The sequence below is a fragment of the Boleophthalmus pectinirostris genome, unplaced genomic scaffold, assembly GCF_026225935.1.
Source record: "Boleophthalmus pectinirostris isolate CB_2022bp ecotype Guang Dong unplaced genomic scaffold, ASM2622593v1 HiC_scaffold_10, whole genome shotgun sequence".
NCBI classification, from domain to species: domain Eukaryota; kingdom Metazoa; phylum Chordata; class Actinopteri; order Gobiiformes; family Gobiidae; genus Boleophthalmus; species Boleophthalmus pectinirostris.
Genome location: NW_026570971.1, coordinates 14,719,631 through 14,743,340, shown reverse-complemented (window position 1 = coordinate 14,743,340; position 23,710 = coordinate 14,719,631). Strand labels below are relative to the sequence as shown.

The following is a 23,710-nucleotide window of genomic DNA, read 5'->3' as shown; positions in this document are numbered from 1 at the left end:
GGCAGGAATAGGGGTCAGGTGAAAACATGCATTTTCTAAGCTCTCAAACCTCAAATTCAGGACAATACAGAATTACCCGAACATATACATAACTCTTGGTAAGCCAATGATTAGGGAACACTGTGAAAAGTTGATTCCATATAATACATCTCCTTTAACCAAAACTGCTCATGTGTTTTAAACGCATCGCAGTAGTTCTGAAATTTTGAACAAAGAAGGCTAATATTACTCCATGGTACTGACCTTGGTGTTTTTCTGGCTGCGTGAGGCATCTTTCCGTTCCTGGGGCTTGCCGTGCGTGAACAGGATAAGGCCGTTGGGCTCGGTGGTGCGGAAATCGAAGGAGATGGAGCCCATGCGCTTGGTGTTCCACTTGGGCAGACTGATGTAGGACTCGGGGGTCTCAAAGGAGATGGGGTCCAGAGTGGCCACGTTCTCACACTTGTACGCTACCTCGCCCTGGATCTTCATCTTTGGGTCCACGATTCGAGCCAGACGGGATAACTCCAGGCGGATGTCATTGTTTTTGTACACCACCTGAAGAAATATTTATGACACAATTGTAATGAATTATTTGCCCTTTATTAATTAAGTCTTTCCTCATTCTGTATTAAAGGTCTTACATTACGCAAAATTGATTCTTGTGAGCTTTAAGTCATGTTATAATCTTGTTACCTCATCAAAAAAAAACATACCAGGACTTGTGTTTTGTTTCACAGTTATGCTGTATTATTAGGCTGTCTACATCTTTCTTTTTTATGATGTCTTGAAGAGGTAGTTTTCAGGTTAACAGCTACGTTTTACCTTTACTTCAGCAGAGATTAGAAATTTGAGGGCTCAAATAATACAAATGATTTTAGTGAAGGTGTATGGAGTTTAAAAGCATTTCCTATATTAATACATGACATTACAAGGTGGAACAGGAGATTTTCAGTTTGAGAATTTGAACATGTGTGAATGAAACAAAACACAACTCCAGGTCTGTTTTTGATAAGGAAAGAACATTATAACAGAGATCAGTAAAGAGTGCAATATGTGCCCTTTAAGTGTAATTAGGGTGTCGTTAGTACAGTGTTGCCTGAATACATGTAAAAGGTAAATTATCTGTGTTCAGCTTGGCGAGTTTTAGACAATATTACTATCTATAACTCTGGTTGGTTCCTTATGAACTACTGATTCAATGCCTGTCCATGTCCAGCAGAGGGCAGCTTATGGAAAAAAATAAAATAATGAAAGTAATACAGGGATGAGAAATGCCAAGCAAGTGCTGACTGATTTGATCAAGTACTGCTATAAAGTGTAACATTAAAGATTCTAAACAATACAAAAAAATTCAATAAAAAATAAAGTAAAGCTCTTGATCACACATACAGACAGTCTGATGTTGAGCAGTATTCAGTATGGTTCAAAGTAGATAATGATAAAAAACTGAAGTGGGTAATACAAATATATTAGAAACTGTTCTCTTTAAATGAAATGTTAATTATTCTTTATACAAAGAGAGGAGTGGTCAAAGCATAAAACTGTTCTCAAGCAAAAAGAAAAAGAGTGTAAATAAACTAGGTTGTTGTGTGATAGTGGGTGGTGAATGTGTACAGTGGTGTGAGCTGGACAAACACCTGCTTGGGATTCTGCATTCAGAATATCAATACTGTTTTTATAATATTTTGAGAACACTAAAAAATAACTTCATTCAAATGTCTCATGAACACATTTCTTACAAATATACGCACAGGCAGCAAAGTGCAGTAAATATTTGGTTAAAAATGGCTTTACCCGTGCTCAGTCAGTGCCTTTGTGTATGTCTTTGTTGGTGAGTCTATAAGAGACATCCAGAAGGCAGCGCCGGGTAATGGCAATGACAATTACATCAATTATGTGTTATTGTAGGCTATTATGTGTTTTGTAGGCTTTGAAACGTAGGCTTTCGATGTAAGTGCTGCCTTATGAAAAGGCATAATAGTGTGAGGCCAGGCGGCGCGGGCCGACCAGGGGTGGCCGTACCTGGTGCCATGGAAACAAAGCTTTTATCCATAATCTAGCGAGGATGGCAAGTACAAGAGCATGGAGCAGGCAAATTAGCCGTAATGGAAGAGAGTGCAGCAGTACAGAGTCGGGTTACATGGGCTTCATTAGAACTGCAGTGTTTCTTATGTCATCATTTTAGTTAGAACAAAATGTATAAAACTACCAGGGAGATTCTGTAGCAATGTTAAAAATTTGTGGTCCAGTATAAGATATGTCTACAAAATTTCAACAGACAAAATCTATTTCACATTTTTTTTAATCTTTTGGTAATAACTATACAGTAGGCTACATGAGATACATTGATGTACACTCACTTTTCAAAGTATATAACAAATCTAATCTAATGATCTAAGATTGCACATGCCTTACATATCAGCATGCTCCAGGCAGCTTGTCAAGTTTTATTCTATAGCTGTGCAAAAAGGTTTTAACTCCAGAGGTAAAGTGGTCTATCTTAACTTTACAGCAGACAGGTTGCCATGGCACGGAGGCAGCAGGATCATGACAAACACGGCCTTAATGTCTGTGGCTCTGTAACGCACCTCTTTGAGACAGCCCATGAAGTTATTGCTGACAGGAGATCCAGGCAGGTCCGCTGTGCTGGGGCTGCCTCCCACGTAGAAGAAGTCATCTGAGCCCAGCATGGTGTAGTCCTCCTGGGTGTACCCGGTGGTTGTCAGGATCCCGTCCACAGATATTGTCACCTACACAACAGTGGCAAATGTTATCAATATTTCTAAATACTAAAATGAAAAATGTTGGTTTAGATTAGTGTGAAATCGAACTATAGTGTTCACCCAGAGCATTCAGATCAAATGAAGCTCACAAGTCGAGCAGTTATGAGCAAAGTTCTATATTATTGTGATTATTATGATTAGGAATTAATTAATTAATTAATTAATTTAAAATAGTGAAATAAAAACACCAAAACTATGGAGTGTGAATCTGAACATTTTAAGACCAAAAATGACAAGGTTCACTTCAGCAGTTATAGAGAGAAGGGTGACGATTTTTTAAAGTCAGTTGAAGCCAGAGTTGATGGAGCTGGAAGTGCCGCCATACTCACTTATCTATGTCCATTTATACATATACAGTCTAAGGTAAAAATACACAAATGACAGAAGGAAATCCAGAGTAAATAGGCCACAATGCAGGTCAAGAAGTTTGAGGGAGAAGAGAGAGGAGAACCAGCACCGCAAACCCACACAAATGGAGACATATTTACCAGACAATGAAGTGTGTTTATCAGATCATATCCATTTCCTAATTGCTTTTCAGAAAAGAGTAAAAATGATACAAATACATCCATTATTTAATATTGTTCATTAATATAAGGGTGAATAACATACAAAAATATAGGCCTACATGTAAGAAAGAGAAATAGTGAGATTAAAGGTGATATGTAGATTGGTTTTACATTGTTCAATGTAAACTGCAAAATTTGTCTAAAATGGCTTTATAATAGAAACAGGCCCATTGACTTCCTGTTCAAAAGTGCAGAACTGATTGGCCCCTCTTGACATTATGGCATTTCACAAAAGCAAGTTTTTTGTTGGAAAATTGCTATGGGATATTTTTGATCCCTGCATGTTTGAACCAGAGTCAATAATTACAAGTTCAGGGTTCAGCACTCAAACTCAAAACCGTAAGAATCGATCAACCTTGGAGTAGACTAATGGTTATATAATAACACTGTTATAATGAGTCTATTGTACATAATGCCTTTAAACTAAATTATTTCATCACTTGTGGTACATTTTGCAGTTGACAAAAATTTTTGAAATAGTTACCTGTCGGAGATTGCGTGTAACTTTGACATCATGCCACGTGTTGTCGTTGAATTTGCCGTTTACAGGTTCCACTATGGCCTCGAACGCCCCGGAACCCAGGTTTATGACCAGAGACACGGCCCCGTCCTTCAGGGCCAAGTTGACGTAGTCTGCGGATTTCCCCGTGTGTAGAATGAGACCGTTCCTCTGCCACGTCTTGAAGGAGAGAGTGATCTCGTCACTGCTACTCTGGATGGGGTTCTGGGACAGGTCATAGCAGAAGTACTCTGCTCCCCGGAACGTAGCCACATTCTCCTCTCTCGCTGTGGCAGCAACATACAGGGTTAGACAGCAGCGACAAAGAAGGCACGATCAACCCAGAAAGGAAGCACAAAATATGGGCTAAAGTACATGGAATAACTAAGGGTATAATACCACATGTGATACTTGTAAGTTGCAACACCATTAAAATACAGTTAAAATAGTTTAAAAGTGCACCATAGGTTAAATCCTTCAGCTATGGTAGTCTTGACCAAGCTCAAGAGCTGGAAAAGGGTCCATAGCCCCAGAGGCATTGCAGGATGGATCAAATGCAGAGGATACATTTTCCTATAAGGAGAATACAGGCTAACCTAATCTAGCAGTCAAGAAAAAAGCGACACTACTAAGAGTTAAAAAAAAAAAAAAAAGTTAAAAGTCAGATCTGTGGAGAATGCCATAGTAATGCCTTACTGTGAAACATTCCAAAGCAATAAAACCTCCATGGAGACAAGCATGTGGTGTAATCTCAACTAGAAAAGCTACACAGTGCATCTTTAAATTGTTATTTGGTTGCAGGTTTGTCATTTTACACAGGACCTTACGGAGCAACAAACTATAAAGAAGTAGGAGAAAGTGGAAGTCAGTTTAGCACAAATTGAATAAATGTATAAATATAACTTCCTGCTTTTTTGTAGTCCAATAGAGATGGAAAGAGATCAAAATATTTCTTATAATAGCACCTTTTATATAAACAGTTGAATATGGTAAATATATGGCACTTCTACTAGCGAGTAACATGCTTAAATCATAATGCAGCAGGCGTTTAAATGTCAAATACACATTAAAGAGACAGACACATGAAGGACAAGGAGGAGACATGTGTTCTTAGCATGCAGCAGCAGCAAAAGCAGCAGCAGCACTACACACGCACACACACAAACGTATACCATAGAACAGAAAATGATTCGTTTGGGAATAGCCAGCTCTCAGCTATAATAGTCACAGCAGATTTCTCACTAGGAATAATGTGTACCTTTCAGTCCCATGTTGCTGAGTGACAAACACAGACTTTTCAAAACTGTGCCCAAGACTCTCGACAAATACCAATACAACATTTTAAAAACATTATACAGAGTTGTTGTTTTCATAATATTAACTTTGATTTGCATTTAAAATAACAAACTTCTACTGAATAATAAAGGAGTGGGTGTTTGATTTGTTGCATCTTTTTGTCCTATTTTAAAATTGTGTTCTTAATTTCAATCAAGTGAAAATTTCATTCAGGTCCTATAATACGCAGTGTTGACTCTTGCTGTAACCTCATCAAAAACATACCTGGAGTTGTGTTTTGTTTCTTTCACACAAGTACGTGTATAAACTCAAAATGTTCTGTTACACCTTGTGATGTCATAGAGCAGAAATTTTCAAGTTAGCAGCTCCTTTTAGCTTTTGTTTAGTGGAGATCGGCAATTCTAAGGTTGAGATGATCTAAATCAGTATTTCCCATATTTTAAAAGTCACAAACATTTGCGACCCAAGTCAATAGACATTTTTCGTAAATCACAAAACAAAAATAAAGGTGTATTTGACCATTACTGGACATTAATGAGGATATTTTATTGTTGACTGAGTGATAGTGTCTCTCTGAACTATTATTATTACTCAAGTTTTAAACAATGAAAAACAGTAACTGAACCAGCAATGAAAGGATCCATAAGTCACCTATTTGCAGCTCATTTCTTTTCTTTTCAATATTCAATTGAACCAACAATATTGGAACAAAATAGTCAATAAAATAATTACAAAAAGATTTAAATTTATACAAGATTGGTGGGCCTGTCTAGATATGTTTGTGATCAAGAAACAACATTATAATATATATGAGAAAAAAGCGCAATACAAACAAAACATTTGACTTTATACAAGTGAAGTAATATAAAACACAATTCTTAGTCCATGTCATTTTAACTCATGTACATAACAGTTTTTGTAGTACATTGCAAAAAATTGAGGTGGATATTTGCACGCACTGTAGATCAAAAAGACAAGCTTAACACGGTAGTACGTGATGAAATACAGTCTCAAGTTTGTGTTGGAGCAGAAAAAAATACATGCTGTTTGAGAGGGAGGATGGGGAGGGCCAGCGGTCGCGGCTGGATCACAATTCAAGCAGATAAGCATCAGTCATTTCAGAGAGGAGCTGCGTTTCCATTTGTGCCTCAGTGTGACCAATGAGCTGTGCGCATGTGAAACCAGCACAGCATTACAGATCTGCATAAAATGGTGCAGGTAATAAATTATGGCCAGGATTTATTAAGCGTCTACAGTATAAGAGTGGAGCTGAAAGGAAATAAAAAGCTTTCCATTTTGTTCATGCCATTATAGAATGCAATAAAAAAAAAATCATAGACATTATTTTCAGCAAATTTAAAATGAACATAGTTTGAACCTAAAGGGTCCATATTATGCCCACTGCGTTTTTAAACCCTATACAGCTTCACCAGAAACATTTGGATATCTTCAGCCCTAGAACCACTGTGTGACATCACAAGGTGGAACAGCACATTTTAAGCTTTGGAAATGTAGACAGACTACTAATAAAGGATTAGGCCAACTCAAATGTGTGAATGAAAAAAAAAAAAAACAACCCACCCCTCCAGGTATGTTTTTGATGAGGTAACAACGTTATAACACGGCTAAAAGCTTAGCAGAGTTAATTCAGCTTAAAATAGGACCATTAAATATTACAAAAATGGAACAATAAAGAACGCTACTAAATGCCATGTACACAGTTTAGTTGCTCAAATAGCTTTTTCATGTTTGAATTGAATATGAATTTATTTGTTTGGAGGATAAGCCCCTTGAGATGCCCTGCCATATCGTTTTCGAGGGGGTCCTCAAAGTTAAAATGTCTGTTTTGCCACAGTACAGATATATTGTAAAAATGGGCTCTGCATCTAATCTTAAAGCATTTGCATTGTCCATGAACCAGGAAGTATAGCTTGTGCGCTGTTAGCATGCTAGTTGTGGTTAGCCTAACAACAATATTCCACTCTGGCCTCTGTTAGTTGTGAAAAGTACTTAAAATCTACTTGAATATACTTAGGATGCGAGGAATGCATCAACAAACCTTTCTCAACCTGCTTTTAAGACACAGTAAAAATGTGGTACAGCACCAACTACTAAACAAATTCTATCAACATAAAATAAATAAATAAACACAAATAATAAATGGATAAATGAATAAATAAATACAGCTCTATAGTCCGGATCAAAGCCTTTTCACGGCGCACGCGGTTGTATTACAGCCATCTGAAGCCAGTGCCTCCTGAAGCATGACGCCGGTCTGCTCCGGTCCCTGGGGGCTGTTCATTTACTGGCCCCTGGTAATGACAGAGTCTGAAGGGCCCCTCCCCACACACACACACACACACACACACACACACACACACACACACACACACACACACACACACACACACACACACACACATACACACACACACACACACACACACACACACACACATACTGAAAACACACTCACAACAGAGCTCTTATTGGCCATTATGTGGGCTGTCAGTGCGGTGCTGATACCTAATGAAGGGCCACAGTTGCCATTTCTCAGCTGACAGTTGCCATGGTTACGTGAGGAAGAGGAGGAGGAAGCACGCTCTAGTGCATTTAAGCGAGCCAAGCAAAAAGACCAAAATCTAAGATCACAGGCAGGCCTGAGGGGACGGTTCCTCAGACACCTTTAACAAAATATCGTCTAGAAAAACTCAACTTAAAAAATTGTAGATGACAGCGGCTGCATATTTTGTAAATAGAAATAGATTTTGTTTTAAAATTCTTCAGACAAAATAAATGGAAAAGATCATTTCCTTCTGTGAGCAAGGCAGCTTTGACCTAAAAAGCAGCAAGTAACAATAATGGACGTTGGGACTTAAAAAAAGTCTAACTTTACTTTAGCTCCCGGGGCTTAAATGTATTGTTTTGCTGCAGCAGGATTGCAAAAGACAATTACAAATATAAAATTCTCATTTGAACAAGTATCAGTACTGACAATAAAGAGAAAAGACAACATTTGACCTTTTCCTGAATCATTTTAGAATGCTCTTTATCTAGGATATATGAATATAAATTACATTACATTACATTTATATTCTACTCTTTTTTATTTTCACTGTGGTATAGAAATAGGACCCCCAGCTGCTATCCGAGACAGGCTCACGTTAAACACATTTAAAATGAACCTGAAACGTTCTTTTAAGAGGAACCAGGTCTGTGATCACTGATCTTAAGTGCTCATTTTAACTTTACAGTTGTGTTTACTGTGTGTTTGTTATTGAATGTCTGTACAGAGCTAAATCTAATATTTACATTGTACATTCATTAATATGCATTATCCCTTTAAATAAATAAATCCAACAAATCGAGTATCAAGCCTTTACTTTAGTACTGAAAATGTGTTTAAAATTTAGCATCCAGACTATTTGAGATTAGCCAAAACTGTTATTAAACATTTCTTCACATTTGAAACATGTCCAAATGCCTGACAGGATATTTTAATATGAATAGATGATTTTGCATTTTTCAGTACCTCCCCATATTATACATAAATACAGCAGTAATCTTTGAAAGTCTAGTTATTGGTACATATAAAAATGCTTCTGGTAATAGTTTTTGCAGGGGGGTATAGAGTGAGCGTTCCAATCTGACAAGTTCACTCAAGATCATAGTATGGGAGAATGTGTCAAAAAATTGATAGTGACAAAATTAAAATGTTCAGTATATTGGATTTGACGTGCAAATACATGACAAGTCTCTTCACTGACTAGAGCAGATCTGAACTTATTTCTGCACATTTTGCCTAGCTTTCCCACGCTGTCAGACTATCCGCTCACTCCAGAGAATCAGATAAACTTAAAAACAGGGTCACATGGGTCACTACAAAAGGCCGTATACATTTGAGATAAGGAGAAGTATAAAAAGTGCAATGTTTTGTTGATGCTGTTGCTTAAATTCAGCCAGGGAGACTACAGATCGCGACTTGTCTCCCCAGTCAGATTTTCACAGCATTCTTCTTCCACTTCAGCAGCAGAATCATCAACCACCTCAAACTCTCCATCTATTTCTTCTCCATTCATAGATTTAGCACCAAAGAAAAAAAAATAACTTCTCTACTTGCACCTCAGACATTTGTGTTTTGCCTGGTTGTGTTGTTGTTGTGTCTCTGTAGGTGCTTGGCTCATGAGCACGAGGGCGCAGTGGGACTCTACATGAACAGCTTGAGACTGGATTGACCCTCATCCCTGTAATATGCTCGAATCTAAATATGCACAGAGATATTTCAGAAAGCAGGGCATAGCAGGGGAGATACCAAAAGAAAATGAAATCTGCTTTTGAACAAGGTCAAATTCAAATTTTCTTTTAGTCCAAACTTAGTCAAATCATTATTTTAATGTCTGGAATAGTTGTTATCCATTTAAAAAGTTTAGTCCATCAAACATTTTTGTGTAATTAGGTTACAATGCACTGGAAGTACACATTATTATTATTATTATTGGAGTTAGTAATCAGTTTTTTCTGGGGATGGAATAGAGTTGAGTTTTACTGTTCAAGAAAAGTATGATTTAATACATGGGTTATTCCTCAACAAAAACAAACAAAACTGAAATAATAATAATAATAATAATAGGGGTTTTTGAAACACATTTTAATAGTGATAGCATTTTGGTGTTTCTGTAGTTATGCCCATGACTGGTGGTTGGGGAGGGGGCTATTTCTGGCATTAGATGAAATGTGTTTGTATGTATGTATGAGTTATAGATAGTATGATTAAAGTGAGGGCATGAACTTGAGAGCAGTGAGGCTGGTAGTGGCTGAGAGTGTCCGCTGGGCACTGCTCCAGCCTGCCCCCTTCTCTCTCTGGGACAGACGGAGAGGAGGAGTGACCAGCCCCGTGCTGGCAGTGGGGAATGCCATAAAAGGGACACTAGCCTGTGTAAAAGCAGACTGGGGAAAGAACCTATCTGGTTTTGTAACTGAGACCTTGCCTTCACAAAACACTGACTTTCAAAAGGATGGATGCATGCATCAATTTTAAGTTCAGAACAGAATTGAATCTAGAAATAGCGTGCCATGATTAAAAAAAGAAAGTGTGTATTTACAATGAATATAGTGACCGAAAATCAATTAATCGTTTTTGTTTATGTTGCAACAGAAACCTATACACTTTTGCTTTTGTAGTGTTTAAAAGTATGTTACACAGGTTTATTATTTCTGGAGAACAATTAGTCTGTACCTGGGGTCTCCAACCTTTTTCCTCCAGTGAGCTACTTTTGTAAAATGAAAATGCCAGAGAGCGACTAATTTTAGCAGTTGCGAGAAATTGAGTAAATATGAGAGTCACGGCAAGCCTTAGACAGGGTTCAGTTAGACGCCTATAAAACAGAAACCATTATCCATTTATTAGTGCACAAAGTTGGGCATCAAAATGACACATTTAAAACGGTAATAGGTATTTAATTAAACAAATGTTAGTTATGCAGAGCAATAAGTATTCAGAAATCCTTTGGCAAGTTACTTGGAAGAGAGTGGAGAACTACTGATAACTCCCACGCTTCAAGTTGGAGACCCCTGGTAAATACAATTCTGTCCAAAATATTGTCATTAAGGATCTCTGAACATTTGTCGATCTCTGGGACTGTAAACCATGTAAATTGAACAGTCAACTTGATCATTTTCAGACCATGCCCTGAGTATTATTACGAACTGATCACTAGTAGCGCTTTATTAAGTAAATCAAAAATGGTGAGGCCAAAGTTGGGAACTGTATTGTACTTTTTTATAAATAATCTCAAAATCAAAATCTCATCTTGTCTCGTTCTTGCAGATCCAGTCTCATGTCTCGTCTCATCCTGTGGAAATTGTATCTCATCTGACACTTAATAAATTATAATTGAAAATGATCTGGCTCCAACAAAATCACGATTTTTTTTCTGGCAGATCCCCCAAACCTAATCAGTACTATATATGCAGGTGTATCATCAAATGTTGTGTGCACAGTTGTAACCCAAGTGGTCGAGCAGTCTGATGTCAGATTAAGAACACCTCTCTTCCACTCCCACCCCTCTCCACAATCCCTTCTTCACACCCTCCTCCAGTGACTTTAACAAAAACACACACAGAGCACACAGAGGAGGAGACACTGCACACGGTGGAGACATGGTCAGACACTCACAAAACAAGCGCTGTTGTTCATACAGGCGGTAAAGAAAAGATTGAGAGAAAGTGGTACCTTTGCTCTTAGCTACAGCAGAGGCACCAGGGTCCAAAGGCAGAGCAGGAGAACCAGGAGAGGACAGAGGGACATCAGGGTCAATAGATACTCAACACACTGCATCTATTACAACGACCACCACACGAGTAACTGCATGAGGTTTGGACAGTGTCTTTGAAATTATGTGGGAAGATCAGATTTTTATATGAGATCATTTTTAAGTAACTGTAAATTAAATGAATAACTAACTACACTGGATCCAATATTTCTATTTTTTATCTTTTTAATAATACACAATATAAATAAGAAAGAATATAAAAAATAAACAACAAGCATAATTAAAGGGCCCAGATTACGCTGTTTTCTGATCTATGTTATAATATTTCCTCATCAAAAACAGATCTGGAGTTGGGCTTTGTTTCATTCATACATGTTTAAAACACGATCACCGCATATTTAGGCTCTGGTCTTCTCTCAAATGGAAAACACTGGGAAGCGCTCCGCCCCACTGAGTTTTTAAACACCATACAGCTTCACTAGAATTATTTGGATAATTTCAGCTGTGAAATTTCCAATCTCTACTGTGCTAAAGATAAAATGAAATGTAGCTGTTGAATGAAAGCTTAAACAGAGCATTTTGAGCTTTGGAGATATGGACAGATTATCAAAGGATTACTAAAACATGTGTGAATGAAACAAAGCACAACTCCAGGTATGCTTCTGAGGAGGTAAATAAATGTAAATAATGTAAATAATAAATGGCTTTAAGGTCATAGCGTCTATTTTGTGTAATATAGGACCTTTAAAATGCTTGAAATGCCTCAACGGTGAGTAAACTTTTAAAATTCTTCTGTTGGTAATAAAAAATATTAATTACTAAGGAGGGAAATAGAATGATAAAAAACCTTCTTTCTTGTTTGAGTTTTGAGGGCTAAAGGTCACAAGTATCAGAGACACTGTCCAAACATCGTACTACAGCCCAACAAAGAGCTCAGAGCTGATCATAACTATTTCAGCATAACAATAAAGGTCATGCTAAAATTTTTTGAAAATACTACTGTAAAATTTCGAATGATAATCTCCCTAAAGTTATTATAATTGTGACATTTGTAATCACATCTGTATTCCCTGCAATTCTATTCTTTCCCACATTTCGAGATCTGAAAGGTCCTCTGTATTTGTTGATAGGGAGTAGAGCTGTTTCTTTGTTGGGCAGTAAAGTACATCACAATCACACCATATCAAGCATGTTATAACCCATCTTAAACATGTGGGAGAACATACCTTGTTCTGCCATCATATGTGCAAAGCCTTAAAGAGGAAAGGAGAGGAGAGGATCAGAACACTGCCTTACAATACTGTGGTATTGTAATGTAAAGAACACACAGACAGAAGCTAAGAGAAGTTTGTTAGGCTGAACTGGACAGACTGGCTGATCCCTGGTCCCAGTCTGTAGGTGGCCCTGTTTAGACAACAGGAGGTAAGCCGGATCATAGCTGCTGCTCAATACAGATGACTCATAGTAAAATACATCTTTATTTTTAAATCATTTAGGTAATATTATTTCCTCTGCAGAGAGCAACACATCTTGTCTCATGACTTCACAATAGGGCTGCAACTAATGATTATTTTAGTAGTGGACAAGTCAGCAAATTATATATATATTTTTTTGTTAATTTACTTGCCAAATGATTATTTCCATTGTAGATTCAGACTGTAAATATTTTTAAACCTAAAAAATCTTGAAATGTTAACTGATCTGAAGGCTTCTTGATAGAGAATATTAAAATTAAGTGTATTATTAACATATATCAAACATTTTTTGACAGTTTGGTTTAATAATGCCAATGTCTTTGCCACATAAAGTCTTTCAGTGTGTGTTTTAGATTCTGTAGTCTGGTTAATGATTACTGATTATTAAAATACAAATACAATTATTTTGAAATTTCTCAATAATTTTGCAAACACAATGAATCTATTTTTCTATCCATATAAAACCATAAATTTAGCATATTGCATTTTCAGTAGTATCTTGGTTAACGTGTCCAGGTTGACTTCCTGTTCTCTCGACTGTGGCCAGACCAGACCGGTGAAGGCAGAGTACCATCTGTCCACAGTAACCCTTGCACCACCCGGGACTCCCCTGCATTTATTCTGTTTAGTTTAAGAATAAGACGTGCACAAAACTCACCTGGCAGATTCTGTGTGACCTCTGGAGGGAAACAGACACAGGGAAACAAAGCTCAGATTAGCACACTGCTCTTTGCATGTTGGTTCCATGCAAACTCATATCACACTTTGGAGAGGCCATACAAAGGGCTGGCAAACAGCACAGCCATATGCATGTTCTGCACACTCAGTGGTTTCTCCAATTCACCGAGAACCACAACCACCTATATTTGTGCATAAATATAGAATAGTACATATAGGCAGAAATAACCATTTTTGTTTTATCATTTTTAGGGATGTAACAATAACAAATATATTGTGATATCATATTGTCAAAGTTCTCACAATAATATCGTGGACCATCACAATATATCGAATTACAAGTCTCTTTGTTTAAATTAAGAGTTATGGTGCAGCAATAGCTAAAAAAAACAGAGAACTACATAGACCATGATCCTTTGCTCCATTTCAGTGTGAACATCTCCATACAGACAAGAAGAAATAACAGTTCTAAGCACTTTTAAGTCTTAGTTATTTGGATTAAGTCTTGTCAAGGCATTTTAAGAAGAAAATGAGCATATTAACAGTTTTGTTTGCAGCCTCCTAAATATCGTACCGTGAGATGTGTATCATGAAAACCAACAGATTTGGATATTGTTACATCCCTAATTGTAAGCCTCCCTACCATATCATGAGCTTTCCCATAATATTGTAATAAACATCGTACCGTGAGGTTCATACTGTGACAATATTGTATTATGAGACCTGGATATCGTTACACTCCTAATCGTTTTAAAGATACAACATTTTTGGTGAATGTTTTGCCACTTGTTTGTCACCATTGTATTGTTTTGCTTTCTCCATCACAGACTGTATAAAGAAGTGGACAAAGTGATTATGACATCGCCCATAGCGTTCAGCTCCAGTCAAATGAAGCTCACCGAGGCCTGCAGTTACAGAAGCAAATTTGGAGCCGAGTTCTTTATTAAGAATAGGAATTTTTTATGGACAGCTCACTTCTTATATTGGAATGCGGCAGATAGTGTGTTAGCTATGTCCATTTATATATACAAGTTACAGTATAGCTTAAGTTACAGGTAAGATCTGACACATACAAATTTTCAGTACGTGCCCAAAATTGCATCCTCATCATTGACATAACTCAACACTTAAAGACAACAGGGACAATCACCAGTATAACAATAGCATTTCTTCATAACCCTGTTTCATTTAAGTATGACAGACACTCAAAACATATGCTTATTTGCAACATTTCTTTGCTCAGTTTGGTGTCCTTTGTGCGAATGCTAAACTTTCTTTCACCGCGAGTTAGCCTGGTGTGTAGTCCGTGACAGAGAGCTCCAATGGCCTGTCTTGTTTATACTCCAAACATATGAATGATTCACAACACTGGCCATATCCAGTGTACAGACCTGGACCTGCCCTTTGTGGGTGCGGGACGTGTGGTGTGGCAGCCATTTGACCCATTACCAGTGTGGTAACAAACAGGTCCATACGCAGATACGTTTTAGTCCATAATGTATCTGACTATACCTCTATGTAAAAGTATGTCCAATATACAACAGTCCCAAATATGCTCCTTGTCTCTATGTTCCTAGACAAGTAACAGTCCTATCTGTCCAACGTAACTGCCCCGTGTCTGTCCTCTCTGTAACTCTGTCCCTTTGTCCCTTATACTGTCCTATCTGTGGCCCCTGTTCTTAAAGGAAATGTCGTTTCCCTATACATCTATATGTAACGGTCCTGAATCCGTGTGTCATTTGTTCATTCGTTTTTCAAAATAAAACCAAAAGGAAGAAAACAAAACAAAAAAAAAACAACATCTATTTTCTTCATTATTTGTCTCCAAAACCAAAATGAAAAAATGGATAACGATTCATTTTTTTCAGTTTTCGATTTTGTGCTTAAATGAATAATGGCAAAAATGGATAATGGTCGTTTCTCATTTCTGTGATTTAAACTGTGATGCCGGACTGAGCCAGGATTGAACCAGGACTAAAACAGGACTGAACCAGGACTGAGTGTCAGGACAAGCCCAGATTTGCGCTCGCGTAGAATGTCGGGTGCTCAGAACTGAGACCGGGACCAGACCGAGAATAGACCAAGACTGAGATGGGGACCAGACTGGGCCCGAGACCAGGACTGAGACCGGGACCAGACCAGGACTGGGGCTAGGACTGAGACCGGTTTAGTCCTGGTTTAATCCTGTTTTAGTCCTGGTTCAGTCTGTAAGTGGCGCAAAAGTCTGGCATCGCAGTTTTAAGTCACGGAAACAGGAAATGGTCACTATCTGTTTTTTTTTTTCCATTATTAATTTAAACACAAAAATGAAAATTGAAAAAACAAATCATTATTTGTTTTTTTCAATTTGGTTTTGGAGACAATGAAAAAAAAAAGTTGTTTTGTCGTTTTCTTATTTTTGGTTATATTTTGAAAAATGAATGATACACGGATTGTCCTGTCTCTGTCCTTTGTCCCCTATGTAACTGTCCCATCTCTGTCCCTTGTCTCACTACTGTCTCATACACGACCAAATGTTTGGACATCACATTCAATTTTTTAAAATATTTTTTTTACTACCTTCTACGTTTTACATACATACAGAATACATCAAGTATATGAAGTAAGATATATGGAATTATGTAGCAAATGAAAAAAGTAACTGAATTTTTTGTGTTCAAATCCTCAAAGTAGTCATCTTTTGCTTTATTGATTTTATTGAGTTATTCACTTTTTTCCTTTGCTACATAATTCCAAATATGTTACTTCATATATTTTATATTTTCTGTATGTACACAAAATGTAGAAAGTAGTAAAGCTTTTGACTGGTTGTGCATATACTGTGTAATAGTCCTGTCTGTCTCTATGTAACTGTCCTGTCCTGAGTTTTCCTTATGTAACTGTCCTGTCAATGTCCATCTTGTCCTGCAAACTCTTGCTGACACACACTTGAGTCAGAGCACCAGGGCGGGTGAGGCTGCTCGTAGATGTAATAAAAGATGTAATAATGGACTGGTCGGTGGAGCTGCTGTGCGTTTCATTAATGCCTTTAATGAATTGAGCAAAACAAAGCTTCTCAAATAGAAGCACGGGAGAATAGACAGAGGTGCAGGCCCATCCCCCACCCGTGCCCCCCATTATAGAGGAGCGCCACAGCAGAGATAAAGAAGCTAATCTTGGAATTCCAGCCCCACTCGGCCATTGTCTGTGACTGTGGCCCAGCTGAATTATGTATCTGTGCGGCTGCCATCCAAACGCTTAATTACAGACAGGAAATACATAAACAAATGAGCTGTGAGATCCATAGACAGTGAGAAGATCCCATCTCCAGCACAGAAGTACAGTGTATTCACCCGACTGCAGCGGTGTCTGCCAGGAGCACTGAGCACAACTGATTTACAACAGAATGTAAGAGAAACCCAGCCGTCTTTGATTGGCTCAAAGAGATGGGCCGGCTCCTTATCAGCAGCCACAGGACTCATGTCATTAACCTGCAGCCGATAATCTCAGCTCACACAGCTCTGCCCCGCTCCGCTCACATACACGCACATGTACACACACATACACACACATACGCACACACACAGGAGCAGCATCAAGAGTCTGTGAGAAAAAGAATTTAAATAGTGACGATCCCAAACCTTCTCTACACAACATCATCTCAGCTCTATTTTTTATCTACGCAAAAGGTATTCTTTCATCTTCTGACACAACTAATAGGAACAGCCTTAAGCCTGTACAGCAGCAGAGATAGCAGAGAGAGGGTTACCTTGGTTGCAGAAGCGGCCCTTGTACGGAGTTTTGGAGCAGTCACACACTGGCTGTCCATCCACCACGGAGCAGGTGCCGCCATTCTCACACAGGTTGACAGAACACCAGCCCTCAGTCTCCAGGGGGACTTTGAGGCTTCCCAGCAGCAGGGGGGCGCTGTTTCCGTACTTGAGTTCAGTGATGGTTCCTCTGAATGGAGGCATGCTCCTGACTGTGGGCAGAGTGAGGGCTCCGTTGCGGATGTCCTGAGGAACTCCTCCTACAAAAAGGTCGCTGACTATCTTCATCAGCTGCCTCTTGGGCCGCACCTCGTCGGCCTTGGCCAGTCCATCTAAAGCCACCACAGTGCGCAGGTTGTACCGGCTCACCATGACAAAGTGCCACAGGTTGTCGTCCAGCCGCTTGTCTGTCACCACACTGGTCTCTGCACAGTCGATACTAAAGCGCAGCTGCAGTCTGCCCTCCACCACGGACAGCAGCAGGAAGTCACAGTAGCCCCCATCATCAAAGTAAAGCAGTACTCCATCAGGGGAGGCAGTCTTAATCTGAAACCTCAGATCACTGCGAGTGCTGGCGTCCCAGCGGAGGTAGCGCGCCCACTGTCCTGGAGTGCCCAGGAACTCCAGGCCCAAACATGTGCTCATCAGAAGCTGCAGCTGGATACAAAAATGTACAAGATCCATAGCTGTGAAGAATTGGCAGTTCTATTCAAATATTCAGGGATCTGAGCAGATCCAGTTCAAATTGATGTTGGCTGCAAAAAGATTTTCAAAAAATATCTTCTATAAAAATATGATTTTAGGGGAGTATCAGAACAGTCATATTTAACAGTCTAAAGCCATTTCTGTTCCGTTCATTGTCAGTGAATGCAGGAGGTGCTTTTGGAATGAAGGCAGAAGGTGTAGAGATCCTTTCAGTGCAAGTGAACTTTCCTCTTCCGTGTTGTCCATTGGGAAAAGCAGCTGGACTGGAATCTTCGAGCCTGTCTCATGCCCATCTGTGACAGAAAAAACAAGACTCGTCATACTGCCTCTACAGACAAAACATGCACACACTTGAAGCAGTGTTTCTCAAACAGTGCTACCACCTATGGTATATGTGCTCTTCAGCTGGTACAGCAATTTAATCCACATTCATTTTTTTTTTGAGTTAGTCCAGGTTTAAGGACAAGTTACACAATTGTGTAGTCTTATTCTAGACCTGATTTATGCCTAGTTACAACCAATTTTGGACCTGTTATAGATCTTTAGAAGGGGAACAGGTCCTGTAGGTGCAGGTCCTGTGGGTCCTTTAGGGGCTTCTGGAGACGATTAGTTAGATCCTTGACATGAATAGATCCATGTGTCTAGGCAGGGAGCAAGGACTCTGGAAATATCTTTCACCTACCTTAGTTGCTTCATCTTTGAGTCATCATCACGGTGGCATGGCCTACATTGTGTAGGCCAAAATGTGGGGGTTAGCTTTGAATATAGCCCTACTACGAAGCGAAGCTGTTAGACACGTTTATTTCACCCAGAGACTTTTACCCCCGTTCCTTCTGTCTTAGATTTTTAGCCGCTGTAAAACAATATCACCAATAGACCGATAGCCATTACCTATAGGTTGTTGTGTTCAGGGCCAACAGATGTGAATTTTAAAAAATCTCGTGATTTAGAACACCGAAAATAAATGTCCCAAATAAAAATAGAGTAGGCTATGGCTAGGCTCAGACAAAAACCTAGCCTGCTGTCTAAGTACCATAAGTGCCTCTTAGTTATTCTTCAGGACAATTACCAATATTTTGTGTTGTACCTGAACACGTGGCACGAGGAAAGTTTGTGTTACACGCGCGCTTCCTGTCCTTCAGTGCGCGCGCACTTATCGGTCATCTGCGCAGTAAATGAAAGTCATTATTCTCGGTGCCGCGCGGGCGATCAGTCTGCAGACAGACACCTTATCTGACCAGCGTTTGGAGAGACAGCCTTCTGTGCACGCCTGCTCTCAAAACGCATTCTGTTCACCTTTGATACAGGCCAGGAACTATCCACTAAATCAATAATTATGAAGACTAATCTGATCGGCATGGTCTGCTGAAAATAGGACTGCATTTTTGTGCGCCCAAAATTGCAAAGAGGTTAAATTAAAAAGGTGACCATAAATTGTTGTTTTAGATCCTGAACACAAAACCTTTTTATTTCATATTACAGGCCCATCATATACGATAGGCCTAATGTAAGGGATACCATTAAAGGAATTTAAATGCAGCATATTATGTAGCCAGACATCAAAGATCAGATATAACGCATAGGCCAATTTGATAACTTTGTTGCCAGCTATTATTTTGACAAAATCAGATGAGCTGTCAGTGTAACAGTGTAGGTAGCTGGCAATACAATCAGCCCAATCAAGCAGGAGTATTTTACTGACCATGCTTCCATCTTAATCCATTAAACCAATCATAAACAAATGAACAAGTAACGGTGATTTTATATACAAAGGTTGTAAAGACAATAGGCCTATACTTAACTGTAAATTGTGATGGGGGACACGGGCTACAGAACAATTTCACATATCCTTTCGTGCTAGCTTGTGGGATTGTTCAGGATATATTTTCGTGGCACAGTATGTGACAGATGATTACATTGGTGCCATGTATCCTCTACTGTATCCATGTCCGCACACACGCCTTTATTCTGAGCACTTGTGTCGCTCTTATCAGCGGCGGGCAGGGCCGTTCTCCGGGGATTATTGTGCCAGATCTCTCCGCAGATAACTCTTATCAACAGCCACGCCGCGCATTCCTTCTGCACCGACGATGGAACTAATTATTTGCCTTATATTCCGTAACCATCCAGAGCCCAATTGTGTTTTTTCACTGGCATATGTATGTATATGCTTCTGTCGGAATATTATTGCTATAATAGTATTAATATATTATACTATTAATACAGATTCTACGCATTGAATTACAGGAGTGTCAGGTGTGCGTGCGTGTGCGTGTGTGTGTTGAGAGAGAGTCTGGGGTTAAAAGGCTAAACGGCCTGATCATTGTTGACCGTGAAAAGGCTCTTTTGAAAAAGCCAGCAGAGACAAGTCCACATCAGCGCGGACAAAAGGCGGCGCGCTCTGAATCCTATTAACATCAGCGGCCGCCTGCAAACGCGCGCGTGTTGATGCAAATAAAAGCTGCCCACCAGGAGCCCCTTTGTGCTTAAATAGATGTCACTTGCCAGTGATTTTACAGCAGGTGCAGGGCTCACACACGCTCACAGACGCGCACACCGGATGTGTAACAAAATGTCTCTCGGTCTCAGATCATATCAGCTGAGAGGCGCGTACACGTGTAGTGCTTCACTCATGCATGTCATCACAGCCGTGCACGCGCCTCCGCTCCAGGCCACACGCACAGCTCTCATATCATTAAGTAAAATACTTGTATGAGAATATACATCATTAAAAACAGTAAGAAACATTTGGATGATTGGAAGCGTATTTTCCGGTGGGCCTATAGTAAAAGGCCTGTAACAGGCAAATGCATAGGCTATAAACATGTGAGGTTGGAAAATACCAGAAAAATCATTCCGACACATTTATGGGAAAATAATAATAATAAAAATAATAATAATAATAATAGCGTACTGTGAAGAATACATTTGACAGCTCTGACTCTGGTGGAAAAATAAAGGAATCACACTGATGAATACGAGAATGGAGACTGTTCAAACTCAAGCTAAATATCATTTAACATGCATTATTGTTGGGTGTGTGGGAAAAAAATCAATTATCACCAAACGCATCATTTAACATACAAAGTCATAATTTCTGGGCCGGTCTCCAGTGTGGTCACATGATTACACCTGTGTTGTCTCTCAGGAGACTAGTGCTCATAATATCTAAACCACACCTTTACGGCCCTTTACGCACAAACAACATTTGGATATTTAGAACCAGGAGAACCAATCGGATCTGGTCTGAGGAAGGTGTGAGAGCCGCTGTGCTTCTGCTGCAGAGCCTTGACGGCATTACATCACCGACAGAGAGCACCCACTTCACCCCGCCGCACGCGCACATGCACGCGCAAACACACAGCTTCGTGGAGCATGCTCACATACGCAAGGCTCACGAGTTACACACACGAGGCCCGAGTTACATGTAAATGAGTAAAAATTGATACAAGTGAATAACAGTACGCGAAGCACGCGCACGTGCATACAATTCCAGACACACCCACAACACGCACGCGCGCACCCACGCTACTGATACAATTATGTAACATCCTTATGTCCGCTCAGACATCTAGCATTTTGCGCACCGTTAGTTTGGCAAAAAGAAAGATTTCTTGAGTTAGACTTTTTGGTCACTGGGCCTAAACCAGCATGAGCCGAGGTACATTGTCAATATTTTGTATTTTGTATTTATTTATTTAATCATATTTCCCCCCTTTGACAGATATATTAATGATGGAGCAAGGCCCACTGTGAAGACCACACCTTATGTAACGCACAAGCAACACCACTGGACTCAGGAGCACTTCAGTTGGCAAGCGCAATCCTGAAGAAGCAGACCTCTGTATTCTTCCCAATTCTGATCATTTTTCACATTATTACGGCCAGCACCAAACGCGCAGAAACAGCGCAATCACTGCTGCAGATGTGCGCACACAGCAGGCCTACAACAGCTCTGATTGTTTTCATCCAAAAATCTATCAACACAATTAATTTAGTTCATAGTCACTTCCCACATAACTCAACAAATAATTCAACCTGATTCTACGAAGCAATTTTCAACCGCATTGGGTCTTTTTGAACGAAATGAACGAAACAAATCAAGTATTTTGTACGACATAAAGGAGAAGAGTTTGATTTGATTTGTGCAGATGCCATTTTGTGCAAGATGTTGGGCCCGCAGCAGAGGCACGCCCGTGTGGAGCAGCCCGAGCAGAGAATCCCTTCGCATTAACACTAGACTCTAATCCCATTAAGTCCTCAATCCGACACACGCCGACGCTCACGGTCAGTGCGCGTGAAGCTGGAGACCAAGCTCACGCGCCACATCTGCTTTTACTCAGATGCCGAGGAAAGGGGCTGGACCCAACAGTGTGTCTGTGAAGCAGAAACGTGACACACGCATCAAACACAATGTCTATTTCATTTGTAACTGTCTCCCATTCCGCATTGGCATTCACTAAGATACACATTCTTCTGACAACGAGCTGTCCTTTTGAAATGAAAATATCAAAATAAACATTATGATAAAAAGTAATATATTTGTATCGTATATCTCTCCAAATAATAGGCCTCAAATTATTACCACTTCGAGGTGGAGCGCTTGTGAGCGGTAGAAGAGACGCAGCCTGGTTTTAGTGCACCGTCTATCCTACAGTTCTATTCCATCAGTGGAAATGGCTTCTTTAGGCCTACGTTTGTTAAAGCTGCAGATCAGAACAATGCAGACACTCGACACCTGCCCAACGCACTATTCATTATTCATCATCACAGAAGGTAAAGGCAGCGCTTCTGGTGCGGTCCAACACTTTAACGATGACATCCGACGCATTTCTGTGCGTCTTTTTGCCCAACCTTTTTTCGCATAAGCGAGTTTGGTGATTTAAACACAAAACACAGCACATAAAACATACGAGACCCCTGCGTAATGCAAGGCCGCTCTCGCTCTCACATGAACACACCTGGCACGGCTCAGACATGACGCGTTTCCAGCTGCACACAAATGAAAAGAGCTCTGTAAACGAAGTGACAGGTCTTTAGCCTGTTTCTAGAAACACGAACCTTTGGCTCTCAGATTTCTGTGACACCCGATCCTCCTCGGTGTTTGGCCCAAATGTGTCTAACGCAGCAGAGCGGTGCGCACTGACCTTGGCTCAAACGCATCCAGAATAATCCACAGAGTAAAATCCCGGGTACATTCCAGTGAGGCGGCAGTCATTAGTCCCAGTGCGGTGCGGAGCTGGCGCGGGAGCGGAATGCGCGTGCCGTGGATCCGCGGACAGCCTCGTGGAGCGCGGTGCAGTGGATGCCCGTGTGGCGCTCAGAGATGCGTGCGCTTGCTGCGGGCAACATTGAGCGTCCACGGCCCGCCCTCCACGCGCGCGCGTGGTGTGCGCGGGCGCGTCCACGCACTTGCGCAGAGCCACTACACGAGCACGTCTCCGTTTTTACTCAGTGCACGGGACACGATGAGGACGAAAGCATTTCAAACATTGTAAACACTTAAAGGGCTTTTTACTGTGGTCTAGTCGGTGTAGGCCTCCAAACGAGGAACCAATCAAACACGAGACACGAACGCACATGTGTTTACCGACAACGAGGGGAAAATATTGTAGACTAAGCCTTATTATGTGGCTATTGAAAACAAGATGCATGTACACAAGACATTTACATAATCTGACATATCATCAACTACTAGTAAA

The 23,710-nt window shown here is 40.0% G+C and overlaps 1 protein-coding gene across 1 annotated transcript in view; it reads right to left on the bottom strand.

The window, feature by feature from the left end:
- The window catches only part of nrxn3a (neurexin 3a), a 41,087-nt gene extending 17,771 nt beyond the window's left edge, over positions 1-23,316 (bottom strand). Inside the window, exons 1-7 of the mRNA XM_055157784.1 lie at positions 23,156-23,316; positions 17,303-18,301; positions 13,535-13,555; positions 12,628-12,654; positions 3,819-4,120; positions 2,571-2,732; positions 244-537 (exon numbers count right to left, since the gene is read on the bottom strand). Of these exons, the coding sequence (XP_055013759.1) occupies positions 244-537; positions 2,571-2,732; positions 3,819-4,120; positions 12,628-12,654; positions 13,535-13,555; positions 17,303-17,987 (1,491 nt within the window). The 5' untranslated portion in view covers positions 17,988-18,301; positions 23,156-23,316. The remainder of the gene's footprint in view (positions 1-243; positions 538-2,570; positions 2,733-3,818; positions 4,121-12,627; positions 12,655-13,534; positions 13,556-17,302; positions 18,302-23,155) is intronic.
- Between the last annotated feature and the right edge of the window lie 394 nt (positions 23,317-23,710).